General features: G+C 36.7%; 1 protein-coding gene across 2 annotated transcripts; it reads right to left on the reverse strand.

The window, feature by feature from the left end:
- Positions 1-288: 288 nt before the first annotated feature.
- LOC125397673 (cytochrome P450 2C25-like) lies at positions 289-27442 on the reverse strand. Of its 2 annotated transcripts, XM_087907922.1 has the most exons (9): positions 27234-27442; positions 25577-25739; positions 24956-25105; positions 18101-18261; positions 14622-14798; positions 10188-10329; positions 5285-5472; positions 1757-1898; positions 289-809 (listed from the first exon to the last, which is right to left on the reverse strand). In XM_087907922.1, exons 1-9 carry the CDS (start codon positions 27399-27401, stop codon positions 628-630), a joined length of 1473 nt encoding a protein of 490 aa, XP_087764048.1. In that variant the 5' UTR covers positions 27402-27442; the 3' UTR covers positions 289-627. The 2 variants fall into 2 exon arrangements, with proteins under 2 accessions (XP_087764048.1, XP_087764049.1); XM_087907923.1 differs by lacking the exon at positions 25577-25739 and having other exon boundaries at positions 27234-27398.
- Between the last annotated feature and the right edge of the window lie 6 nt (positions 27443-27448).

The following is a 27448-nucleotide window of genomic DNA, read 5'->3' on the forward strand; positions in this document are numbered from 1 at the left end:
GTTTTCAGAGACAGGGTGAAACACTTGGGAACAAGGCTCACTAATTAGGCTGGATTGGATGTCTAGCAGGCTTCCTGGATCTCTTGTTCTGTTTACACAGTGTTGGTATAACAAGAACACACCACGATGTCTTCAGGTTTAATGGGCAAGCACTTCAGCGAAAGAAATATCTCTCTAGCACTCACTCTTACAATCTCTAAGCTTCATGATATGTGGACCAGCATGATGTGTTGGGAACTCTTATTTCATTTTGCTTCTTACCTAAACTGTAAGCAGTCTAAGAACAGGTGCACAAATCAGATTTATTTATTACTGAAAACATACAGAAGAAAATGACCATTGATTCTCTTATTACAATATTTGCAGTGAAGGTCTATTTTAATTAAAGACCAGATTCACATTAACAAAAGGAATAATAACACAGTTGCAGAAAATAGAAAATAGCAATATATTTCTACCGTGATTCAACAAGTTGGAAAATAGTTAACAGGTGTTTCCTGGATCATGACAGAATGGGAATACATGAGAGGAGTGAAGGACATCTTGTACAAGATGGGGAAGGAGGTGAATGAGGGTCTAGAAAATTACAGAAAACAACACAGCTTGGGGTAGGCATTCTGCTCATCTTTAGACAGGAATAAAGCAGAGCTTGTATTGGGGTGGCACAGAGGCAAATCCATTGACCACTGGTACTGTATCAATATCCTTAGTATTAACTAGAGATTTGAGCTTAAAGTTCTGTAAAATGGTGGTGAGAAATAGAAACAGCTCCATTCGTGCCAGGCCCTCTCCTGCACAAATTCGTTTTCCTAGAGGGGATAAAATCAAAGATTACTATTCTCATTTGTAAATTTGAGAATCACTGCATTTATAACTAAGACTATAAATGAAGAGTAAGTTTTAGGTGGATGGATAGATGTTTGGTTGCATGAAAGGACAATTAATTCAGCAAATAGAAAAATATGGAACACATTTGTTTCTCAATTAACCTATACTATTAAGAAATACATTGTTCAAAAATACTTTTTAACTAGTTATAGTTATTCACATCTCTAATCAGGCTGCCTAAAGGACTGAGGAAGAATTCTCTGTTAATTATCAAAATTAACTCTCTGATCTATTCATGAAATTCTACTAATGATAAGTGATTTCTTCTTATGATTCTCCGCAATCCATGAATTTTGAGGTATCTAGGGTATCATTTATTAGTATGATGTTCCATTTTTTGCACTAATATATCAAGTTGGAGAGATAAATATACTGATATCCCCAATAACCAAGAGATCTGGGAGTCTTTCTCATTGGCCTACTTTAACTGAAATTTAAGCATTATTCATTTGTGTGTTTACCAAGTGCACTTGGAGTGTTTCAGTAATTTTGGGTATTTTTGGAGACTTGTAATTACATAGTTGAGCATGGAGGTGAGTGACACAGCAAAGAAGACCTGAAAGCAAATTATGACGTCTCCATTTTCACAGTGAGTGAGTAAAGTGTAAATGGCCTTTGCTTTCTTTGGTACTTCTGTGATGTAGCTAAAGGAAGAAAACAAACACACTGTACTCCAGTTTTCTAAATTTTGAACAGTGACTTAACAATTAAAGCCTCACTTTCATAACCTGAAAAAAAAGAAATCTCTTTATCATGGCACGCATAAACACTGAAAGTCATACTAAAGATCACTGGCCATTAGGGAGCCACTATATAAGTCTCGACAGATCCTCATGTCCCTGCATCCATGGAAATGAATTTCTATTACCTGTTGAAAATGGCACGAAGTAGTCACTTTTTTTAAAGTTTCCATTCTTATCTAGAAAGTGGCCAGGGTCAAATATCTCTGGGTTGGGGAATTCCTTGTTGTCATTCAGTACTGATGTCAGTGATGTTATTACCGTTGTTCCCTACAACAACACACAAAAACAAATAAAGTTAAAAGAAATCATAGAGCTAATACAAATCAGGGAAATATCCAGGTTCACCTTCTGCTCCATAGTTGGGATTAAGTACAAAGAACAGCAGGGACATTTCAACAGACAGAACTGTAAGCAGCAGGGAGGAAGTCAGCCACAGTGTTGTAGCTGATGTAACTTCAATGACATTTCACAGGAGTACTTGGATGAAAACTTCTGAGTCTCTTCTCCCTTTTCTTTAGATTGAACTCATGCTTCTCTGAACACTGACTGCTCCTGTTCATCACATATGTCTACATACCCTTCATGTGAATCAGGTTATAAATAGAAAAATTCATTGAGTGTTTTGAACAGAATAACAGACCATTCATTAAGTACAATAAGGAAGAAAAAGATAAAGGCCTTGAAAAGATAAAGGCCACTCCTTTTCACTCACTTATAGAATCTATCTTTGTATTTATATTATAAGAAATAAAATGCAATGCTATGTGCAGAAGCAGATGTGTTCAGTCTTGTATATAATCTGTCTATGTGAATGTACAAACATAAATATAGAAATGCATATATATGCATAAATGTGTGTGTGTGTGTGTGTGTGTGTGTGTGTGTGTGTGTGTGTAATGCAAGATGAGGACTATTTGGGAGAAAAATAGGAATGGAATGGGGAAGAGAGAGAGACAATAAAATAAAACAAAGTATGATGAAGGTAAGATGATCTGGTGACAGCTAAATCAATAGAACTTCTGAAGACATAGAAATTGCAGGGAGCTGGTGCAGGCAAGTTCTCTTTAACTGGTAGAAACACAAACCTCATATTATTTCAAAGTTACTAGGAATGTGGTCTAAAAATCTTTTTCAAGGCTGCCGACACACATTAGAGAGCAGTTTATCTAAATATATCTAGAATTTTAAAACTAAAAAGACCATTAATGATATATGTAAATTATGTGAAAATTAAGTTCTAGTGTCAACAGGCATTGAACATAGTATATTCACAATCACTTGTTTACATATTGGCTGTGACTGCTGCTCTGCTGCAATGAGAGTTTCTGAAGGGGCAGCACAATCTTCTTGGCCTAGACAGGCTGAAATCTGCCAGAACAATTATGGCAAAGATCATTGGTTCCTTCTTATCCTATTTGTTTTGATGACATCAGTGGTTCTCTTCTCATCTAATAAATCATTTATCTTATCTCTCAGAATGTAGAATCAACTTGGTTGTTTCATAAAGTACAAGAATAGGATATTCTACTTGACTACATGCCAAAGAAACCTGTCATGTCATGAACCTGAAGGAGAGTTATGATGAAGTATAAGTTTAGGTGATACAACACTCACCTCAAACTAGGCTTTAAACCCAAGGAAGATATGAGTAAGTGTGCCATTCCTATTTTGACCTTTGTTATACTTATTATTTAGTTAGCTCTAAGTACATAAACTTAACCAAGTTCTGTATATTAACCACAGACCTCAACAGTCTTACCTTGAGAATATCCCTTACCCATACAGATAAACTAACCCTTCTGTTATCATACAGAAAACATACTGCCAATTGGAGAAGGAAGTTCTATCATCAGCACATGATGTTAGTAACTGGAACCTTACCAGTATCATTTTGCCCCACTCCACCCTCCCCCAAGAAAGAAGAATCCCGGGAGAGATCAATGTCATGCTTTATGAATGAAATTATAACTATAAAAATTCTACATTTTTCATCTGCAATTTATGAAATCTTCAAAATAGCACTAATTCACCACAGAAATAAGTACAAACATAATGACATCAGGAATCAATTTAAACTCCTTTTTAAGGCAAAAGCTTGGTTTTAATATAAAAAGAGAATAGAACAAATTTGAGGAAGAAAAACTATGAAGAGAATTTTCTTAAACTAGAAGTCATAAGCAATGTGTAGTGGAAAAATCCATTATAAATATGTGTTTATACCATATACAGTTGGTGATCAAAAGTACACAATATATAGAACCATAAAATGGGCATGATGAACAGTTTTGAAAATAATGTACAGACTTTTGTGAATAAAATTCATCTCAAAGGGAAAATCAGTATTCCTGGGCCATACTCAAACATAATTGGCTCCACAGTAAAGTATCTCATATACCATTAAATAAATCAGATCAAAATTTTTCATCTGATATACACAACTATCGGTGTATCCTAGGACTTCAAAATTGATAAAGAGATCTTAAAGTCACTATCCTTCATCCTAATCAGAAATGAGACAAGAAGTGTTTATCGCAAAAAATTTTGTTCATCACTATCCTGCAATTTATCATACTGAAGATAAACTAAGAACACAGAATTATGAAAAGTATATAGAAAAGTATTAGCCCACATAACACCTTCAATTTCACATACATTTACAGATACATTATTAGAAATAATAAAACTCATATGTTAAGATAAGATTAAGACCAACAGAATGATTGCACAAATTGATGCTATTGAGCTAATGGAAAGAAAAGCAGAGTCGGCACTAGAGAGAAAATAACAGAAAGATATTCACCATTTAGGAGACCTATGAAAAGATATTTATAGACTACATCAATGAAAAGGAACAGGGCAGAGAAATAAACATCACAAAAAAAATGATTGAATGACTTAACCTTATTGATGAGTTGAAGAATCTATCTTATCAATTCTTTCCAATTTGGAGATATTTTTTTTCCTCAAAATTGTAACATGAGGGGCCAGGCTTGTCAGATGGGGCTTCTTTCATGCCCTGCCCCCCAGTTGTTTAGTCCCAGAGAAAAATCACACTGAGATCTCTATAAGTTATAAAGCTGATTGGCCCTTCAGGTCAGGCTTCTTATTAGTTTTTATGACTTATCTTAACCCATTATTTTGATCTATTTTAGCCATGTGGCTCAGTACCTTTTTCAGTGGGGCAGCTCACATCCTGCTGCTTCGGTGATCTGGGCAGGAGTGCGAGAAATCAACATCCTCCTCCCCAGAATTCTTCTGCTCTCTTGCATCATTTCCACTTCCTATCTGGTTTTCCAGCCTATACCTCCTGCCTGGCCAATCAGCGTTTATTTAAAACATGATTGCCAGAATACAGACAATTCTACTGCACCACAAAATGATAAAAAGCCAGAAAAGACTTTTAGAGAATTGACAAAATGTAGACTTTCAAACAGAAATACCTAAACTTTGCAAACAGTATTTGGAAGAGATAGCAAATGTGGGAGAGTCATTACCAGGTACAAGGCATATCTACACCTGCTTTAGACCTGCCCCTCTCATCGTGAAGCAGTATAAGCCATCAGCAGCACCAGATAACTCAGATGACTGTAATAACACTGTGAACCCACGAGCATCAAGAGCATAGAGGCGCAGCAGAGAAAATCCAAACTCACCTTGGGGATGATGTAGTTCCTGAATTTAGTGTCACACGTCACTGCATGGGGCAGGTTGTTGGGGATGAGGCTGATGAATCTCTGGACCTCATGAATCATGGCATCTGTATAGGGCATGTGGCTCCTGTCCTGCATGCAGGGGCTGCGGTTTCTGCCAACCACACGGTGAATCTCTTCCCGGACTTTAGCTATTTGGTCACAGTGACAAAAGGGGAAATAGGAGAAAAGTAGCTTTTTTGGCACAATGTTAGACCATACACAGCACAATGCAGGTGTTCCAAAATAAGTGTAAATGTGCATTTTTCATTCATGGATAAAAGTATTTATACATATATTTAGACAGAAATTCTGTGCTGTGGATTTATATCACTATCCTCTACAAATATTATGGTAGATCAGGATATTTCTATTATTTAGTAGCTGTAGCAGCAAATAAAGTATAAGTAATTAAAAAGATAAAATAAAACAATATAATTCTTCAAAATACTTTAGTCTATGGTAAAGGACATTAGAAGTCAGATGCTAAATCTGTACCCAAATACAATATTCTCTTACAATCACATTCTATTGTATATATATATATATATATATATATATATATATATATATGAATATGTTTGTGTTGGATGTATCCAATTTGAAAGATTCTTCATGTTTGTTCCCACACTCGAATATTCACACAGAAACTATATTAATTACCACACTGGCCAACAGCTTAGGTGTATTCATAGCTAGCTTTTACATCTTAAATTAACCCATTTCTATTAATCTATGTATCACCAGGAGGTTGTGGCCTACCAGTAAGGTTCAAACATCTTTCTCTGTCAGTGTTTTATGGCATTTGCCTGACTCTGCCTTAATTCCTTCTCTATCTCTACTTGGATTTCCTTCCTTGCTATATTTTGACATGTCATAGGCCAAGCAGCCTATTTGGTAATAAAACATATTCTCAGCATACAGAGGGGAATCAAACATCAGACTGTTTCTTATATGCCCACACACATACAACTTTTATGACAATCAGATATTCGAAATGAAATTTCAGCCAAATCTCATCATCTACATAAACAAATATGAACTAAGCATAGCACACATACACTCTTCTCCTTTCCCCTCACTTCAATAACAATAGCATATTGGAACCTCATAAAATTAAAAAGTTTCTTCATGGAAAAAAACACCATCATTAGAACTAAATGGCTGGCTATAGAGTGGAAAACTATTTTTAGCAACCACACATTCAATAGAGGGCTAAGATCCAAAATATATAAAGAATTCAAAAAATGAGATATCAAGAAAACAAATAACCCGGTTAATTAATGGGGTACATACCTAAGCAAAGAATTCTCAAAGATGAAATTCATATTGCTGATAGGAGCTTAGAAAAATGTTCAAAAGCCTTAGTTATCAGGGAAATGCATATCAAAACTACTTTGAGGTTTCAGCTTACAACCATCAGAAGGCTAAAATCAATTTTTGAAAAAGTGACAGCTCATGACAGCAAAGACATGGATAAAGGGGAACACTTGTGCATTTTTGGAGAGAAAGCAAACCTGTACAGCCAAATATATATACATATATATATAGTCAGTTTGACAGTAATTGAGGAAGATGGAACTCAATCTACCGCAAGATACAGCTACACATCTCTTAAGCATACATCTAAGAGTTGTGTCATCCTATCACAGACACACTTGCTCAACCATGTTCATTGTTCTTCTACTCATAAGAGTCAAAAAATAGAAATAAAATTGTGCACAAAAACATAGGAATAGTTTTTTAATGTGGCACATTTATGCAATAGAGTGCTACTCATTCATTATAAATTAATAAAATTATACAAGTATGTAAATGATGGAACTAGGAAAAAATAACCCTGTATAATATAATCCAGACCTACAAATGTTGTAGGAAGCTGCTTGTTTCTTTATCAGCTTCCCAGACTCTAAACAACCACACAACACTGTATTAATTAAATCATTGCTTTGCCTATAAGTTCTAATTTCTCATTGGCTACCTCTTACATCTTAATTTAATACATTTCTATTAATCTGTGTATTGCCTCATAGCTGTGGCTTACCGGCAAGGTTCTGTCTAGCATCTGTCTCTGGCCGAGCTAAGTGACTTATTTTTCTTACTCTGTTGCTTTTTCTACAAGTTTAATATTTATTTTATTATGTTTACTTTTTAATGTATGATTGTTTGTTCTCTGTCTCTTTAAAGACATTGTTTTATTTCTTTATAAACCATTTACTTCCTTTTATAACTCTCTCTACTCTTTTTCCTTTCTCTCCCAAGTCTACATACATTTTTTAAAACACACTGTGTCTTATTCAGATGTCTTTTTAAATATCTATTATGTATGAATCTATCCTACTGTGTATCTGAAATACTTTTCGGTCATGGAGTACTTCTTAAAATATTAAGCAACATTATTAGGACTTAGGCTGCTTGGCTTTTGCTTCTACCCAGTTCAACATATCAGAAGTTCATTTATTGCCTCTGAGAGCCATTCTCTCTGCCCTAGATCTAGGGTCAGGTTGCAGTAGGCCTGTGATGCCATTAATCAAATTGTATCTCTCTGTTCACAAACCTCAATTAAATGCTCCATAGTTAGACCTCCTGAAAGAGTCAGAGTTTCTGCTGGCAGCACAGCCCAGAAATCTGCCATTCCAAAAACTGCATGATTCTTTTTTTTTCCTTTTGCTACAACTGAATCAGAAAGACCTCTCTTAAAGAAGCTGTGGCATGCTGCCAGCAAGCAGAGCCCATCCAATAAAAAAATGCATCTAAACTTTGCTTTTTTGTGTCTAGAATTCCGTTGCAAATCTTCTCAAGATTATATAAGTTTAGCTACAATATGTTGAAGTGCCAATTTGTTGTAAGAGGCTGCTAGATCATTTCCAAAATAATCACATGGCTGCTCAGTCCAAAAATAATCACAAAGAAATTGCATTAATTAAATCGCTGCTTTGCATATTAGCTTTAGCTTCTTATTGACTAGCTCTTACATCTTAATTTAACCCATTTCTCTTACTCTGCATAGCACCACATGGCTGTGGCTTACCAACAAGTTTCTGTCCAACATGGCAGGGCTACCTGGCATCTCCCTGACTCTGCTTTCTTCCTCCCAGCATTCAGTTCAGTCCTCCCTGCCTAGCTCTATTCTACACTATCACAGGCCAAAATTGCTTCTTTATTCATTAAACAATAAAAGTACCACATATACAGAAGGACTTCACACACCACACAAAGACAATTATATGTATTCACTTACACTACAGTTGTTTCTCCTTCATTCCCTCTTTATGTTCACACTTACAGCACCACATGGTAAATATTCAATTGGGAGCTTCCCCGAGGTGGTATCCAACAACTTCTGTGATACTCTTACCCTCTGACAAGTGCTATTCACACTCCTGAATCCCATGAATTCCTGTTACTTTACTTCACATAATATGATAAAATATGATCTCTCTAATTTCATGAAGAAATGGGAAAGTGAACAAAACTAATGGTTAACTCTTCTGCCTTTTATTTTATAAACACATAAGAAGCCAGCTGATTTTGAGAAGAATTCTGGTGTAGTCTCAATAAGAAAAGTTGATGTGTGACTCAAGTATTTCCCTGAAAGGTGCCATGCTTCTACTCAGTCCTGAAAACACCATGAATCTGTGTCTTGGATGGGTATTTTCAATCCATTGTGTAAATATATGGAAAATATTTTCTATTATATTGGTAAAATGAGGGGCACTGATTTATTCCTTTTGTCTGGATGAGTGACCCCACTGCTCACATACATGGAGCAAGGCAGAGAAGGGATCTGAGATCTAGAATTTTGGACTCAAATGCTGCCAGCCTCCGCTTTCATTCCTATGCATTGTTCATTCCCTGCCAATCATCAATGTATCAGGTAAAGAGCTTCTTATCCTTAGTTTCTTGTAAGAATTTTATTTTCCTGGAGGGGTGTGACATGCTGAATGGGAATAGGAAGGGAACCTCAGCGAGTCCAGCGTCCTATAGACAACTTTTTTCTCTTCTTAAGCTGCTATTGCTTCGGAACCAGAATCTTTACAGGTCTGTAGATACAGAGTCACAGCTTGTGTGTCTTACTACACGCATGTTCATCTAACAATAATATTTCAACATCATCTTTCCTGTTCTATATTTTTCTTATTCTTCATAATAATGTTTCAGAAATTTGGTAAAGTCTTCTTGGCTGCTTTTTGTTATCTTCTTCCTATCCAAAAAATATGATACATGGTTGTGCTTTTATCATATGTTGGGTACAGAAGGGAGGGTGTGTTTTGTATGTGCTGGAACACTGAATTTGTTTTAAAATACAATGCAAAAGAAAACACTATTGGTACAGTTGAAAAGATCATTGTTCAACAAAAGTTTAAGAAAATGGATTTCTGAATTGACAAAATTTCTTAATCTACATTTTCCACATCGATCAAAAGTCTTTCTGGAGAATCTAAATTTTTGGAATCTTCTCAGAATACATATTATCCAAGCCAGACTCAATAAAGTCTAGGCTTTTTACTTAGGCTTCAGTGAGGAGAGTTTTCTTTTCTCCATCCCAAAGTTAGAGTCATCAGAACAAGGTAAGGAAACTAAAAGGTTTTAGCTGACCTAAACACATAACTTGAGAATAAAAGGACATGTATCCACAGGACAATGGATACTGGCCATGCCTATTTCAGTTTACCCTCCGGAAATCTCAGACACTGACCAGAATTTGATTGTTTTTCTTAAAGTTTTTGTTTTCTCTTAGTCATGCTGTTCATTACAGTGAATCTGCAGGACTGAGACTTCTGTAGAAAAATAAAACACGCAGGACACTAGCAGAGTCTTTCCAGCATCTTACAGGAACACTGTGGGTCACCACCGGTGCCCTTACCTGTGACATCAGGGTGCTTCAGTAGGAGAAGTAAAGCGTATCTCAGTGTTGTGCTTGTTGTCTCTGTCCCAGCACCAAACAGGTCAAACACAGTAATTGCCAGACTTTCAAGTGTAAATTCCGATTGCTGATTGTGGTCTGCCTAAGAATAATTTGATGGAATAATCTGATAAATTCTTTATCAGAACATCTGATTACAATGACTCAACAGTTTCATGCAAATTTATATATTTATTTAGGAAAGTGTATAATTTATAGTAAAACTCCATAATATTCATTCTCAATGGTTATTCTAACTGTATGGAACTTTATTGAGTTGTATAGATTTTTGAGTCTAGTTAATTTGGCATAATGTTTTATTTATGTGCAAGATTTTTTAATAATAAGACTTCAACAAAATTTTTAATTTATTTTGTTGCCAACAAAGATACTTGAATGTAGAGTAGAGAAGAAATTAACAATTTCAAAGACTGTGGCACATATTTTCATGAATTTCAATTTTACCCTAAATTCCCAACTACCCTAACTCTTGCAATGATGTGATTATTTGAACTTAAATATACATAGTTTTGTGCTTTCATGCCTTAAAAACATAAATGAAACATTTTATTCATTATGTATTCTATCCTTTCAAAACCATAAGAATAAGAATATGAGATAGGTCTAATCTTGGGATATACAGATTCATACATAAAATTGAAGAACTGTGTTCTTGATATGATAAAGAACAGTGGAAGACATTTGACTTTAGCTCTGAGCACTCTCTATTAAACTAAAATGGGTCTGTAATAAGATTCTTTGTCCTTGAGGTAAATAAACCTATACTATCTTAATGCACTAATAAGTAAATATTCTTTTATATTTAAAAAGTAACAATCTTTGCATGTGTTTCCCACAATTCCCACCAATCAATCCATTAAAGAGTTCTAGATTGATTATCTCAGCTATTTTGAGAAACACCACAGGAAACAAACACAAATGTACAGGTGCCTTTTCATATGCTGATATTCTTTGGATATAAGCTCAGATTGCGAAGCTCTCTCAGGTTTTATGTGGATGCAGTTGTCCACATGGATGCCATTCTGTTGCCTGAGGTTTCTATCCTGCCCGGTTCCCACAGCCATTTATCTCCAAAGAAAATCACACAGAGGTTTACATATGTTATAAACTGATTGGCCCATTAGCTCAGGCTTTGTAATAGCTCTTATAACTAATATTAGCCCATTATTCTTATCTATGTTAACCACATGGCTCGGTACCTTTTTTGGCGGAGCAGTTCACATCTTCCTTCTTCAGTGTCTGGGCAGGACTGTGGATGAATGGGTTTTCTGCTTCCCAGAATTCTCTTGTTCTCATTGTCCCACCTCTACTTAGTGTCTGGTTGTCCTGCCTATATTTCCTGCCTGGCTACTGGCCAACCAGTGCTTATTTAAAGCATAATTGACAGAATACAGAATTATCCCACACCAAGTTCCACCATGTTACATAAGACCCATATCTGTCACTGTTATGTGTCTAAGAATTGGTGATCAAATCTATTACTCTAATATACTAATGGGAAAAGTATTAAAATGATAGCTAATGACTTACTACTATGTGCATAGAATAGAAATCTCACATTTTTGATCAGAGAAACTTCTCCTTGCAGAAGATGGAAATCAATACAGAGACATCCAACTGTTCAATGTACAGAGAATGAAGCATTGTATCCTGATCAACCCTAAATCATAATATACTCCTCCCCAGAAAGATTAAGTATCTGTATGGAAGAGGGGGGAGAAATATAAGAATCTTCTGTGATCAGTAACATCAATGAATCAGTATTTTCTGGACACAAAAGGACAAATGAACATGAGAACTTACAACGACTGTAACAGCCTGCCCAAAAACTGTACAGGCTCCATGAGATAAAAACACAACACAAAGTAGGGGTAGAAAATATGATTAGTTCATGGCAAGGTGGAGACAATTTCCTACGATAATATGGCTCCTTGTTGCTTGATTGCATGACAGGCTTGAGGCTAGATGAACAACAGACATTTGACTTAATGCTGAAAAAGTGGAGAAAAGAAATCACAAAGTTTAGTAACAAGAGTTAAGAGGATGGGGAGGAGGGCAATGAAAGTTGAGGATGATGTTCAAATTACATCTCATGAAATTCTCAAAGAATTAATAAAATTATGCAAAAAGTAGAACAAATGTATCAAATATAAAATAATTATTTAAAAATCTTATTGCAGAACTACAGTAATGAAAGCAATGAAGTATTGATACACAAATCAATATCAATACCAATAAAGCATTGATAGCAAAGAGTTAACCTAAACATCTACAGTCAGTATTTTAAAACTGAGTTCCAAGATTGCTCCATCTAAAGAAAGAGTCTTTAACAGATGATGACAGAAGAGAAGAAGAACTACATAAAAGAAGGATGCTAATAGTGAAAAAAAACATAGACCAAGGATGAACCTCATTTCTTATGATTTGTACTCATAGATTACAGAACAAAACATCAAAATCCAGATAAACCAGACTTCATCCACAACAAAATGCTAATGATATAACTGAGAATGTACAAATGACAACCTACAGAATGGAACTATGTTTCCATGTTATTTATATGGAAAGGTTTCTATCTAGATACATACATAATTTTATAGCTCCACACAGCAAAGAGTCGAATGGGCAAAAATATTAGAATAAAAATTCTCTGAAGACACGAAAAGGAAAAACAGCACATTAAAAGATGTCCGTTTTCAGTGTTTGTGAAGGAGATACAAATCTAATCAGTCTTGAAGTATTACTTCATGCCGCTGAATTGTTGGTAATATTTGTTGTTAATTTTGTTAATCATTGTTAAGTTTTAAAATTACAACTTCTGTCAGCTATTTGGAAAATAGGGGATCTCATAGATATGAAATACTGTATTAATGTGATTTTTAAGCAGTTTCTCCAAAAAGAAAACCATAAAGCTATTATCATTAGACTCAGAAACCCCAGTCCTGGAGATATAGTCAGAGGAAGTGATATCAACATATGTTCATATGTATATAGCTTAGAGAAGCCTCGGGCAGAAATAACACAAATATTCATCAATGAGGAATAAGTGCATTGTGCTATTAATGCATGAAAATAAAGTTTGCTACAATGAAAGGAGGAAGTACTGAAACAAGACGAACTTAGACAAATGTCCAAGATTTCATGCAAGTGCAAGAAAACAGAAATTAAATGCCACATATACTGAGTCAGTTTAGATGATCCATTCATTGTAGGCAAGTCTGTACATAAAGAAACCACACTAACAACTGCTAAGGATGGAGTGAAGGGAAAGGAGTGATCAGTAGTGGTGCGGTGTGTTTTATCATGGTAAAGGATTGCTTTCCAACTAAAAGGAGCTGGAAGTTGCAGTGATTTGTAATCACATAAGGTACAAATGTAATGTAAGTGAAACAAGGCTACAGTCATGAGATACTACTTTCCACTCAGTGGACTAATTCTGTGAGCTATATCTTACAAACTAATCATGTAGTGGAGATGCATGCTTTTAATCTCAGCACTTGGGAAGCAGAGACAGGCTGATCTCACTGAGTTTGAAGTCAGCCTGGCCTACAAATCAAGTTCCAGGACAACCAGGACTGCTACACAGAGAAACCCAGTCTCTAAAAGTCAGATAAAAGGCAAAAGATAGGAAAAATTGTCTGGCAAAAAACCCAGCAACATCAGGTCACTCAGATACCAGGTTATTAAGTATTACTACACATAGGACCAGTGGAGTAAAATCAATGCCCATAACCAAACCCAATAATCTAGACTCAACTGGATTTTTCTGAGTTTCAAGAAAATTCAATGGAAAATTATCTTTTCAATAAACTACACAATGCCAATGCAGTTCATGCTGTCAGAATACCTAATAGATACCAATCCTTAACCCCTTTTGGTGAAAATTCACTTGAACTTGTACTCAAAGGCTCATTCTTCCATACACCTTCTCTTCCCACCACATACCTCTCTTATATCACTCAGTCCTTCCAAAACTAACTCCTCTATCTATCCTTTTAAAATAACAACATGGCCAAATATATTTTAACTCACTAGACATTCAAGAATTCTAGCCTCACAACGTGCACATTTTTGGTGCAACTATTCACACTGCCACGATGGTTGGTTATTTTCTACTTGATTAGAATTTTTCCCATATTACCTGCCCTTTGTATTGCTGTTCTCAGCTACAATTTCTAAAGACCAGAGACAATGTGTTCTAGTTAACAAATTCCCTTCATATTATTAGTACCCATATGGTGAATCTCAACACATAATAAATACTAAAACTGTTTTTCAAATGATACTGACTTAAACCATCTCTGACAAACATTTCAGTGTTCAAAAAACCAAAACATGCTCAGACAATAAAATAAATTTATATTAATATTTTACCTGTTTTAGTTTAATCAGGTAGTAATCAATGAAGTCCCGAGGGTTTGCAACATTCAATGATTCCTGATGCTCTTTTATTCTTTCCAAAAGGTAATTTCTGATATATTGAGCATTTTTTAATGCTGTGCGATGACTTCCTGGACAATAGTCAATTAATGAAGGGAAATTATTGCAGATCTACAAAATCAGAGAGAGAAATATTTTGTTGAGATGAATTGTTTTACGTTTAGTCATGTATGTGGTGTGTGTATGGTATGTATGCGTGCATACATGTGTGTGCCATGTATGTGTGGGTACATTGGAGGTCAAAAATATCAGATCACCTGAAGCTAGTGGTTTTGGATCATCTAACATGGGTGCTGAAAATTGGACTTAGGTCATTTGGAAGATCAGCAAACACTCTTCACCACTGATCCTTTCCTCCAGTCCTTGCCAAAGAACTTTTTAAATGAGGAAATACATATATCCATAATAAATAGCAAGACCAACATGGATTTATAGATTCAGAAATGAAGGAAAAATAGCGATCAACAAAAGGAAGAGGTGTTTTATTTCATACACATAGCAATTCTCTGTGGTAATAGAGAGAACTGGGGTGGGAAGGAATTCCTGCCCGATTGATGAAAGATCATGATCAAGTTTCAATATTCATGAATCCTTCTTTAATATAACGATTATTTGTGAAAACTGACTGATGGCTTATACCATTTATTCTCTACAAGTCTGAAGTATGACATGATGCAAATCATTGTCGTTTACACTTTTTAGATGATGACAGTAGTAAAAAGAGTTGGGCAACTTGATTTATATCATAAATGTAGCAATGCATTTTTAACTCTTATAAACTAGACTATGACTTGGAATAAATCATTAGAAGTGGGTGGGGCTCCAAGAGACTTTGAAAGCAAAAGTGTGTCATAGCCTATAGGGGTTTCTCTATGATCACTGGCATTCTTTTTTTACTTGCTTTTTATTTACTTTTGTGTCCTTTACACCACACATCTCCATCCCATTCACCTTCATATGCCCACACATCCACCCTCAGTCCTTAAACTCCTCCCCACAAAATAAAATAGAATAAAATTTAAGAGTAAAAAGAAAAAAAGAAAATTTTATCATGGAAGCTGTATTGTGACAAAGTGAGTCAGGCAGTACACACTTTTATCCATATATCATTGCTTGGCAAAGGTTCATTGCGAAGAGTCTTTTACTGCCTCAGGGTCTCTGCTTTCTGCTACACTATCAATACTGGGCCATTACTGGGAGTCTTAGATATTCTGTCACTACCCTGCACCATGAAGACCTTGAAGCCCTGGTTCTGCAGGACCAGCTCCTCCGTATGCTTCAAGAGTTCACAGGTAGGGTAGATGTTGAGGTGCCTCAATTCATAACCTTAGATCTGAGCCTAGGGAGTTGCACTGTTGGCCAGTTCTTCAACTCTCCCCCTGTACCCACAATGACGAACTCTCTGACATAGCTCTGTCTAGTTCACTCTTTATAATAAGGAACTGCTTTCATACCCTCAGAGTTGGCTTTCCCATACCTACATCATCAGGGCAAGATCGACTGTGTTATCCAGGCTACGTCCAGGGGCCACTCTCCCAAGAGCTGCAGCTGATAAAGGGCAGGGATAACACTCCTAATATTATGACCTTAGGATCAGCCCTGCAACCTGCCACAGTTTACAAGGGAGGGTAGGCAATCTTACCTACACCCATACCATCATAAGAAGATGAGGGGAGGGACCAGATCTCACATACTCACATTATCTAGGTTGATTCACCTGCAGCCCTGCACCCCAATCAATAGATTCAATAGAGTAAACTCAGTTTTACTACCTATGGAGGTACAGAACCAGCTTTCCAAGACACTGAAACTGGTAAGGAGGAGCATCAGCTCCCTCATACACCAGAGGTAGCAGTGGCAAGAGAAGGAGGACATCTTTCCCTAGCCCTTACTATCACAAAGCAGTTTAGTGGGTGTGGACAGCTATTCCACTCTCACAACCTCAGGGCCAGCTCACCTGTGCAGCTGTAAACAGGGTTCACTCAACTGTGCTGCCCAGGCTAGATCAGGGCCTACTTCTATGAGTGCCTCCGGCAGTGAAGGGATAATGATAAAGGAGACATCTCTCCTCCAACCATACCACCACATGACAAATGAGTAGTGGGGCCAGCTCTCTCACACTCAGAACTTCCGAGATGACTTGCCTATACCCCTGTAAACAGTGTTGTCTCTACTGTGCTGCTCAAGCAACGTACTGGCTCCACTCTCTTAAATTCCGCCGCTGGTGGGGACAAGGTCAACTCTCCCAATCTTATGACCTCCTGGACAGCTCTCCCATCTGCCAGAGTCAGTGGGCAGTATCTCTCCCCGATCCATGCTACCACAGGGCAGATGAGGGGCAGTCGGGTTCAGATCTGCCAAGCTCAACTTTGTAGGTCTGGCTCATGCACACCCCTATCACCAAGACCAGATCCACTATGCTACCACAAGGAGGAACAGGACCCATTCTCCCTAGTGTTTTGGTGAGTGAGTGAAAGCATCAGCCGTGCACAGCTCTTTCCACTTTGCCTAAGGTGGTTTCAGGAGCTATGGACATCAACACAGATCAAGGCTGCAGCAGGTCCATGTACCCAGACATGAAACCTGGCAGCACCACGCTCCAGCGAACACCAAGTTTAGCCATGGTTAGCAACTGGCTGCCCACTTCAGTCCACTCCTCACTGTTCACCTCTTCAGATGTGCCTCTCTCCACACTACATGAACTCTTCTTTCTGTCTCTCCCATATCCCACCATACATTTATTCACCATAGTAGTGCCTGACTGCCTGGTGCCTTGATTTACTGGACAGCCTGGATCACAGCCATTCCTGGGGAGAGTTCAGGAGATGCCAGTTCTGTCTAGGATAACTCTGAGAAGATTTATGTGGGCTGTGGGCCACATGACATTAAATCACTCATCTTCTCATTTCTACATGTCTATTTGTTAACTAGGATTCCAGCAGGCACAGCATACCACTGAAACTACTCAGTGTTTCCTGGCAGATTTCATTGCCGTAAATATTCTTTCGCCTTTGAGGGAATATTCCTTCTAAACTAAAATATTCCTGCCTAGCAATATGATAAAAATGTGTTTAATAGTCAAAAGATAAGAATTATGCATAGAAGAATGTCCTGAGAACAACTGGCCACACTTCCAAATGTGAATGCAATAATTTATACAAAGAATTCTCTGGATTTCAAGTGGAAAACCAAGGGATATGAAACTAGCAGCCTTGAACCAATCTGGAAACTGCCTTTCAGTTTTGCTATTTGTATAACAAAAGGTTTAGACCTGCCTTCCAGATATTCTTTCCATAATATGTTATTCAAAACTATGTTGTCTAGCTACCTCACCTCTCAGTACATACTAAATTTGATCTTTGAGAATGAAAGACCAAAAATATGTTTGGAGTAGGAAAAGATCCTGACTTCACCTGCATCCAGGGAGAGCTCAGAATCTTGACATTCTCATTTAATTTTCCCATCAAGGTAAGAAAATCCTGATCTTTATAATCAAAACGATTCTGGAAAACAGTGGAGCAGATGACATTGCAGGGAGCACAGCTCAGGATGAACGTGGGATCACAGGGTGAGCCTGAAGAAACAATTGGAAAAATACCATTAAAATGGACAAAGAGGGTGTTTTGGTTTTGTTGACAGGTAAAGAGTCATTAGAAGTTGTAAACCATATTCTATCTACAATTTTTCTAACAACTAAGCAGTCATAATATGTAGAATCAATGTATCACTTTAACCTTAAATTTAGTAAGATAGTTGAAGAAGAACAGACCATATCTGATATAGCAATTAAACTACCTAGTACTTGAAAGAAAACAAAAAATTTTATAAACCTGCAATTTCAAGTATTTGGAACAGAATTGTTTCTTACTGGAATACCTAATGGCCCTGTAGCACTCAGATGAAAGTAGAAGAGTGAACACCTAAAAGATTCGCAGCCACAATAATTAAAGCAAAGAAGCGAGTATTGACCCAAGGAAGGAGGAACCCACTGCAGGTGACTTCTGGTATTAGAAGGAAAATTGTGAGGAGAATTCTTCCTTGTTACTTGAGAATAATGTGTAATCTCAAGAACAGCCACTTCCATGTGGATTTGTTTGCATCACTAAAAAAAATGAAAACTTTCCTATTACAGTTAAATTCCATGAGGGAAAACAATATGAGGGCAGTAATAGAAACTTCCCTTTTCTCATTTCATCATTTATGACAATGCATTTTCTCCAGAAGTAAACACCGTACTTGAAAAGAAGACACAAAGTATAACAAGATTAGTGTTAGATAGAGAGCTCTGCATTCAAAGTAGTTTCTGCTGTTTAAGAAGATTTTAGAGTTTAGTTTTAGAGTTCAGTTCTGAGCAGCCTCCTAGCAGCTCAGAACTTTCTGTAACCCCGGTTTCAGGGGAATAGGATACAATTTTCTTACTTCCGTGGCACCAGGTACACAAGTGGTGCACACATGTATATGCAGAAAAACATTTCTATACATAAAATAAAAATAAACAATCTTTTTAATTAAAACAAAGAATCCCAGGGAAGGATGCAATCAAAAAAATAGGAATGGGGTGACCAGAAAGGTGATGGTAGGAAGGTGTGTTCGAAACACATGTTACGCTACTATGAAATACCTATATAAAACCCACACTATATATAGCATTAGCAACAATGTTTATTTTTTAAAAGACATAAATAATGATTATGTTCAAACTCTACACAGCATATTTGAGAAACAGTGTAATTTCTAGATTTTTAAACATATCACAAATCACCATTATTAAATTACTATGCTGATATAATGCTTAAAATTTGAAAAATCATAATGAAATTTTTTATACTTATTTTTATTTGTGTGCATGAATTCACAGGTATGTGTATCTCTCTCTCTCTCTTTCTCTCTCTCTCTCTCTCTCTCTGTGTGTGTGTGTGTGTGTGTGTGTGTGTGTGTGTTATATCTGTGGAGACTAGGAGAGCATGTCAGATATCATGGAGCTGCCTGACACCAGCACTTGGAACCCATTGCTGCTTCTTTGAAGGAGCATTTTCTCTCAAGTGATAAACCATCTCTTCAGAGCTCTCAGAACAGTTTCTTCTGATGTCTTTTCTATAGTGAATTGACTTTGAAAAATGATGAATACACTTTATTGTAACATAAGGGCCAGCTTGTTGGGGTATCTGTTCGCGCCCGGTACCCCACAACCGGCAAGTCCCAGAGAAAATCAATCACATAGAGATCTCTATAAGTTATAAAGCTGATTGGCCCATTAAGTCAGGCTACTTATTAGTTCTTATGACTTATCTTAACCCATTATTCTGCTCTATGTTAGTCATATGGCTTGGTACATTTTTCAGCTGTCAGTTTACATGTTGCTTCTTCAGTGGTCTGGGCAGGAATGGCAGAGGGAGCTTCCTGCTTCCCAGAATATTCCTGTTCTCATTGCCCCGCCTCTACTTCCTGTCTGGTTGACCCATCTATATTTCTTGCCTGGCCAATCAGCGTTTTATTAAAATACATGATTGACAGAATACAGATAATTCTTCCCTATCACTTTACATTCAAGTTGAACTAAAATTTAAATCTGTAGACCTCAAATAAGTATCACATAAAAAAAAAACAGTGTTCTTGAAAAATTTTTATACATTTGAATAACAGGAAACTCCTTAATATTGCTGTGCATATGCCAGGGTATGATGTTGCAATGAAGGAGCATCGACAGTGGGCTGTGTTCACACAGCCCGGCTCCTGGCTGCCCCCAAAATAACCACACACAAATTATATTAATTAAAACACTGACTGACCCATTAGTTATAGCCTCTTATTGGCTAACTCTCACATCTTGATTCAACCCATTTCTACTAAACCTGTGTATCACCACAATCTCGTGGCTTATCGGGAAAGATTCAGCATGTCTGACCTTTTAAGCAGCTTCATGATGGGTGGCTCTCTGCCTGCCTCCTTCTGCCTGGCATCCTCTTTTTCCCGCCTATCTAAGTTTTGCCCTATCAAAAGGCCAAGGCAGTTTTATTTATTCAATCAATGAAAGCAACACATAGAAAGAAGATCCTCCTACACCAGTATGAAAACATAATTATATTCTATGCTATCAGTTAAAAACAGTGAAGGATGAAAGAACTTTTCTCATGTGTATACATTTCATTCACAGATTAAATTGATTTTCAGTCTTTCCTTTGTTTTGTTTGGAAAAATAACTTTAAGTCCTTAGAAATCAAATAGTTAATCTGACTTTTTTCAGGTCAGGAACTTCTTAGGTAAGTAGCATTTATAACAATATCAAAAGAAAAGTGATTCATTTTCTACAAACACACACAAAAGAAAAGGTGTACATGGGCAGAAATGATAGGCAGGATTAAAGACAGAGTCAGCAGGTTAGTAAAAGCAGTTCATGTTTAGTTTAATACATGATTTGATTAATACAAATAATTAATACAGATAATTCTTGGTTTTTTCTTTGTGCATCTTGCAGATTTGTGCTGTCATGTGTTTTTAGATAGAATGTAATTCAAAACAGAGAATGTCATATAAGAGGAAATGATGAAGTTGTTCATGTTTATTGGTTTACATATGTTGAACCATCCCTTAAACTTGGGAATGAATCCAATTAGATTGCAGTGAATAATAGTGCAATATCAATTTAGTTACAAATACTTTATTGAAAAAATTTGTTGTCGATGTTCATCAGAGATGTTAGCCTATAAATCTTTCTTTCTTTCTTTTTTCCTTTCTTTCTTTTTTCTTTCTTCCTTGTTCAATTCCTTTTATCTTTCTTTCTTTGTTCCTTCATTTATTCCTTTCTTTTATACTTTGCCTTGTTTTGATATTATTAAAATACTGCTGTAAGAAATCCTACAGCCAGTAGCCTTTAAGTTACCTGCCCACTTGTTCATGGTCTCTTATACTATTTATGCTGATGTAAAGCAAGGACCCAGCCTCTTTTCTGATGGTGGGATTTGGTTGCTGTTTTCCATTCCAGCAGAGGATTAGGAACTTGTGAGTCTACCCCTAAATAAATAACCCTCTATTATTCTTAATTCTGAGCTAGTGTGGGATTTCTTTTAAGCATCCATCTTTACCTGATACCTACAAATGGACATGCTAACATGGTGGACTAAATCCATATAAAACCTGAAAGGGTTTGAAAAGAAATTCTAGATACAAAATAACAAAGTTTAGCAGTATTTGTTTTTCAGCTGGTGGCTTGTCACAGTCCCTTAAGAGAGGTTTTCCTGATTCCGCTGTAGCAAAAGAAAAAAGTCATGCCATCTTGAAATCCCAGCTTTCTGGATCATGCTCCAACCTGAACTCTGACTCTCTCAGGCAGGAGATATGGCTACAGAGCATTTAAATGGGGTTTGTAAGCAGACTGCTGCAACTTGGCAACTTAATGGCAACTTATACCAGCTATGTGCCTGGAAGTGGGTCAATGTGTGACTCTTGGAAGGAAAACAGTGAGCAGCTCTGCCAGCTGAACTGGGTAGGGCAAGAATGAATTCCCATATATACCCTAGTAATGGCATAGCTTAAATTATAAGAAGCACTTAGCATTTTAAAAAGCACTCCTGGAAAGAAAAAATTACAGATATGCAATAAAGACCAATCCAGATGAGTCCTAGTGTTGGAGAAATGTAAGTAGGCTTGGGAGAGAGGAAAAAGAGTATAGAGTGACATAAAATAAAGTTATTGCTTACAAACAAGGGTAAAGTCTTTAAAGAGACAGAGTACAGATAGTCATAGAAAGAAAAATAAGCAATGTAAAAATGGAAAATTCACAGAGGGTCTGCATTATGTATATTATTGTGTTATCTTTAAATTTTTTGACTGTGAATGAGCTAAGTACAGAGAGACATTTCATTGTATGGGCTGCTAAGTGGAGCCAGCATGTATATTATAAAGGTATCATGGCTTCCAAATTGGGATCTAAGGATATGGTACTTTGGAAAAGAGGTTCCTCTTTTGTCCCTACAGAGGATGAGAACTTGTGAATTCACTCCAGGCTAATATTTCCAGAAAGGTTGCTGTGAACACCTTCAAAAAAAATACTTCACCCAACTGCTGACTGAGATGAACCTAGCATACAGGATGCACCATGAAAGACTTGATTAATAGTGCCCCTAATCAGTAGAAATCAGTATGGGGAAAACTATGCCCATATTCCCAAATAATGTTTATAATTGTTTGTTTACATTTAAATGATGATATGCTATACAGGTAGATAATTTGCTCTGCTATGGGTCTTAATTAATTGATTCAAATTTAAGGTAAATTTTGTTATAAGGTATATGTATATTCCTGCTATTGATTAAGTTATTGTGTTTGTGCAGTTCATTTAAAAATATAATATATAATGCAAAAATATAGGTAAAGAGAGAGTCATCTGTAATAGTCAAGATTGTAGTCATGTTAGTTAGATTTTCTAGATATACAGAGATGTATTTTAGATAGGCAGGTATTCTTCAAACCTTTCAAAGACTTCAGAATATGGCATTTAAAATATTTTAAGTTAGTACTTCTCATGACAGAGACACATCTGCTCCTGACAGTACAAGCTACTTCAAGAGAAAGATGGGCATCTAAGAGGCTTCTTATGGAGTTTGCTAGTCATTTGGGCAAGAAACTGCTCTCGCCTGAACTGTTGACTGGAAATGCAGGACCAGCAGAGAAATACCTGCTAAACTTGCGAAAGGTGAGATGGTACTTTGGGTTTCCTGCTTCATGAAATTCTCTATTAGACATTCTACAGGATACAAAAGAAAGTGACTGGAAAACTGCCAAAATAGGTAGAACTGTCTTTGAAATTTCCTGCTTCATGGAAAAGTGTGCTGGATACTATGGGCCTGTAGGCTGAAGATGGATGCCCCAATGTTACAGAAGAAGTTTGGATGACTGCCCAGACAGCAAGATATCTCTGTTATTTCTAAAGATTTGGAAGTTGTTTACAATGCACTTTTTGTTTACTTAGGTAATATCATAGCCTTCTGTAGTCTTTGATGGAGTTGAAGAGTTTGGAGTTATAGTTATAGTTTTTCTAAGTTATGATAAAAGATAAAGTAGATTTAAATATTGTAACTATAATTCTTACTTGATACCTGTTTTGTTATATATTTTTTTACTATGTTAAAACCTTCCTTTCTGTTTAAACAGAAAATGGGAAGTGGTGTGGGAGGGCTTTCTGTCTGTGTATTGCTCTTATTGGTTAATGAATAAAGAAGCGCTTTGAACCTATGGCAAGGGAAAAACAGAACTAGAGAGGAAAACCTAGGCTGTATGCTGGGAGAAAGAAGGGCAGAGTCAAAGGGATGCCATGAAGCCACCACCAGAAACAGACATGCCAGAACTTTGTTGGTAAGCCACTGCCACATGGTGATACATAGATTAATATAGATGGGATAAATTAGAATGTAAGAGTTAGTCAATAAGAAGCTAGAGCCAATGTGCTAAGCAGTGATTTAAATATTATGGCTTCTGTGTGATTATTTCAGGTGTAAATTAGACAGGTGGCCAGGAAGAATAATTGGCCAACCTCCCCCAACAAAGATACCAACATTGTACAAATATTTTTAGAAGTGCTTCATCATTTTCTATTTTACAAAATAATTTGAGGAGTATAGGTGATGGCTCCTTCTTAATAAATTTTTTGTTACAAAAAATCTTATATGTAAAGCCTGAATCATGTCAGGTGGATAGTAACTAAAGAGACAACACCAAGTAGGGTAGATAGAAAACTGAGGTGTATCTCAGTAGAGTTGGTGGGTGAAAATGATGAAAACACATTGTATAAAATTCTCAGTGTAGTAAATAAATTTTTACAAAGTGACAATACAATATTAAGATCATGCTATAGTAGAAAAAAATAATTGATGAAAATTCTACTACACCTGGCTAAGAAATGACAAGTGTAAATTACATCAGTGTTACATTGGCATAGAAGAATCCCTGTACCACTCAGTAAATTTCCTCAAACCTCTGTAATCCAAGAAAATGAAAACAAATATCCTCTGATTGGGCTCTGCCACTATTATAAATAGCAATAATTCTGTGGTGAAATGATCCACAAAGAAAAAGTACACTTGTGCTGATGGAAATGCACAATTATTCAACTCATAAAAAATTAACATGAAACCGATATTCATTGTTTCTGAGTTAAAAAAAAAAAGAAAATTTTAGAATGGGTATGATCAACATCACACACACACACACACACACACACACACACACACACACACCTTGACTAAGATGCAAATGCTTAAATCTGCACTTACCATTGGTTTTCCTCAGTTCCTCCACAAGGCACTGTGCTTCCTCTTGAACACGGTCCTCAAGGTTCCTCTTGCCCATGCCCAAATTCCGCAGAGTTGTGAGGGTGAAGCGCCTTATCTCTTTCCATCTGTTTCCATTGCTGAAAACAATGCCTAAAGAAAAGGAGAAATAGGATCTCTCCTTACTGCTTGCACTGGCTTTCTGAAACCCATTCTCTTTAGAGGGATACTTTGCTCAGCCTACATATAGTGGACAGGGCCTTGGTCCTGCCTCAAACAATGTGCTAGACTTTGTTGACTTCCCATGGGAAGACTTACCCTCTCTGAGAAGTGAATGGGAGTTGTGATGGAGGGGAAGGTGGAGGGATCAGGGAAAGTTAAAAGTAGGAACTGGGATTGGTATATAAAATGAGAAATGATAGTTTTTTTAAAAATTAAAATTTCAGAAAAAAAAAAGAAATGGTAAAGCACTAGAAAAATATTCTAGGAACAAATGAGAAATCTGTTGGGTGAAACCACAGAGAGGTCCAACCTGTACCTAGGGAAGAAGTCCCAGCCCTCCTTTCAGTCTTCATTTTCACCTGAAACACTGTAGCCCTCATATAAACATGTATAATTACTTACCAAGACCTTTATTAATTTTTTCAGCTATTGGGAACCTTCCTCTGCCAGCAAACTCATCCCCATGATCAATCAGAGCCTCCTTCACTGCTTCAAAACCATGCAACACCACAGTAGGCTTCATGCCCAAATACAGAGTGAAAACAGGGCCATAGACTTTTGAGAACTGAAAATGGGAGATAAAAATGTAAATACTAGCAAAAAAAAAAAGCCATTTCAATCTCCATGGAGTCAACCTCATTCACACTGATAATAACACTCACTGTATTTTAAAAGCTTTAATCAGGCAAAGTTCAGTTTCAAATGGTTGTGAAGCCTATTTATATCATATTAGGGTGAATATCAGTTATTGATTACCTACAGTGAACCATATAATGGCTTAAGACTCAGGAAGTTGTCACACAAAGATTGCAATGAATTTCCACACCAAAACGTTTGGCAGGATGCTGACCACCAGAACTCCATATAGGACGCACACATGCCTGCTTACTGTCCCCTCTGTCTCAGCACCTGCCCACCCTACCCATCATCAACCCTCCCATCTTTCCCACCAAGTCCCAGTCTCTCAACTCAGGCAGAAACAGCCTTTTTGAACACTCTGACCTATGGAAGTCGAGCCCACAGGTGTGGAAACTCTTTCTTCAACCACAGACCTACGTAATAAGAAGACTAGAGAAGAAACAGAAAGCAAGTAATAAAACACACATACTACTAAACTCATACTACTATAGTTATAGATTTAATGCTATACATCAGACAGCTGATGTCTTATTTACAGGTTTAGAAAAGAGCAGAGTACATCATATGGTAACTAAAAGGACCAAGAATAGTCAAGGCATTCTTATTAAGTAAAAATGCTGTTTAAGATACAACAATAACTGATATTAAATAAAATTATAGAGTTATATAATAGAAACCGTCTGCTAGTCACAAAAACTAGGCAAGTAGACCAATGGAATAAAGAAAATAATGCGCCAATAAAGCAGCAATGTAAGGCTGCTTTATTTACTTTTGAAATGCAAATTTGTAAGTCACCACAGTTGATTCTAATGAGGAACCAGATTTGGCACAGAGAGTGGGCACCACAGGAGCTGCACCATAGGCATACAACATTCCCTGGATAAGTAGTTCCTTCTCTGGCAGGACATAAACATCACCAAATATGCTAAAATCTTGGTTTCTCTATTGCATTTCTCGTGGTATTCCATGTCCATTGGTATTTAGTTAAATTAGGCATCAGTTACTTTGTTAGTGTCTAGCATCAAATAAATAACCTTCGTAAAAATGTTTTTCTAAAATTCTGTCAGACTTATTGAATAAAATATTACACACTATTGTTCTTCAACTAAATATAATGGAAAAGCCTGGGTTTTTGTTTTGTTAAAATAGGAAATATTCACAAATTTTGCCATTTTGTGAAAATTTTTTGTTTTATAACATATGAAGAAGTAAATGTCCTTTCACCAAAAACCTCACTCATTACTGAATTCTTGACAATGGCCAGCCTCAAGGGTCATAAGATACAGAACACTTCACAAGAGTTTTGACTTTGTGATTATTCATAACTAACTATATTGCCTCTGATACTAGATTTTCATCTAAAACAACTTTCAGTTCATCTTTTTTGTAAAGGTACTGGAGGAGCACAAGGAATACTTACATTGGTCAAGCATTGGCTAATGTCCTTCACATCTATTTGCAGGAAGTTGCCAATAACTGGGAGAGGAGTGGGGCCAGGAGGGAGCTTGGCTCTCTCAGTGCTCTGTCTCCAGAGTGAGAGGAGAAGCAAACAGCAGAGGCTGAGCACCAGGACCACAGCTGCATCCATGGAGATCCTTCTGCCTGGCACAGCTGTGATCAGCCAGCCTCTAGCTT

This window comes from Myodes glareolus, chromosome 7, assembly GCF_982192425.1.
Source record: "Myodes glareolus chromosome 7, mMyoGla1.1, whole genome shotgun sequence".
Classification (NCBI taxonomy): domain Eukaryota; kingdom Metazoa; phylum Chordata; class Mammalia; order Rodentia; family Cricetidae; genus Myodes; species Myodes glareolus.

Bases quoted from the DNA above. Each gene is read 5' to 3' on its own strand.
- LOC125397673 (XM_087907922.1), bottom strand. From the start codon at position 27,401: ATGGATGCAGCTGTGGTCCTGGTGCTCAGCCTCTGCTGTTTGCTTCTC. The intron at 25,106-25,576 runs GTAAGTAATTAT...CCTTTTCTTTAG, and splicing joins AAAAATTAATAAAGGTCTTG to GCATTGTTTTCAGCAATGGA. The intron at 14,799-18,100 runs GTGAAGTCAGGA...CTGATTTTGTAG, and splicing joins TGAGCTCTCCCTGGATGCAG to ATCTGCAATAATTTCCCTTC.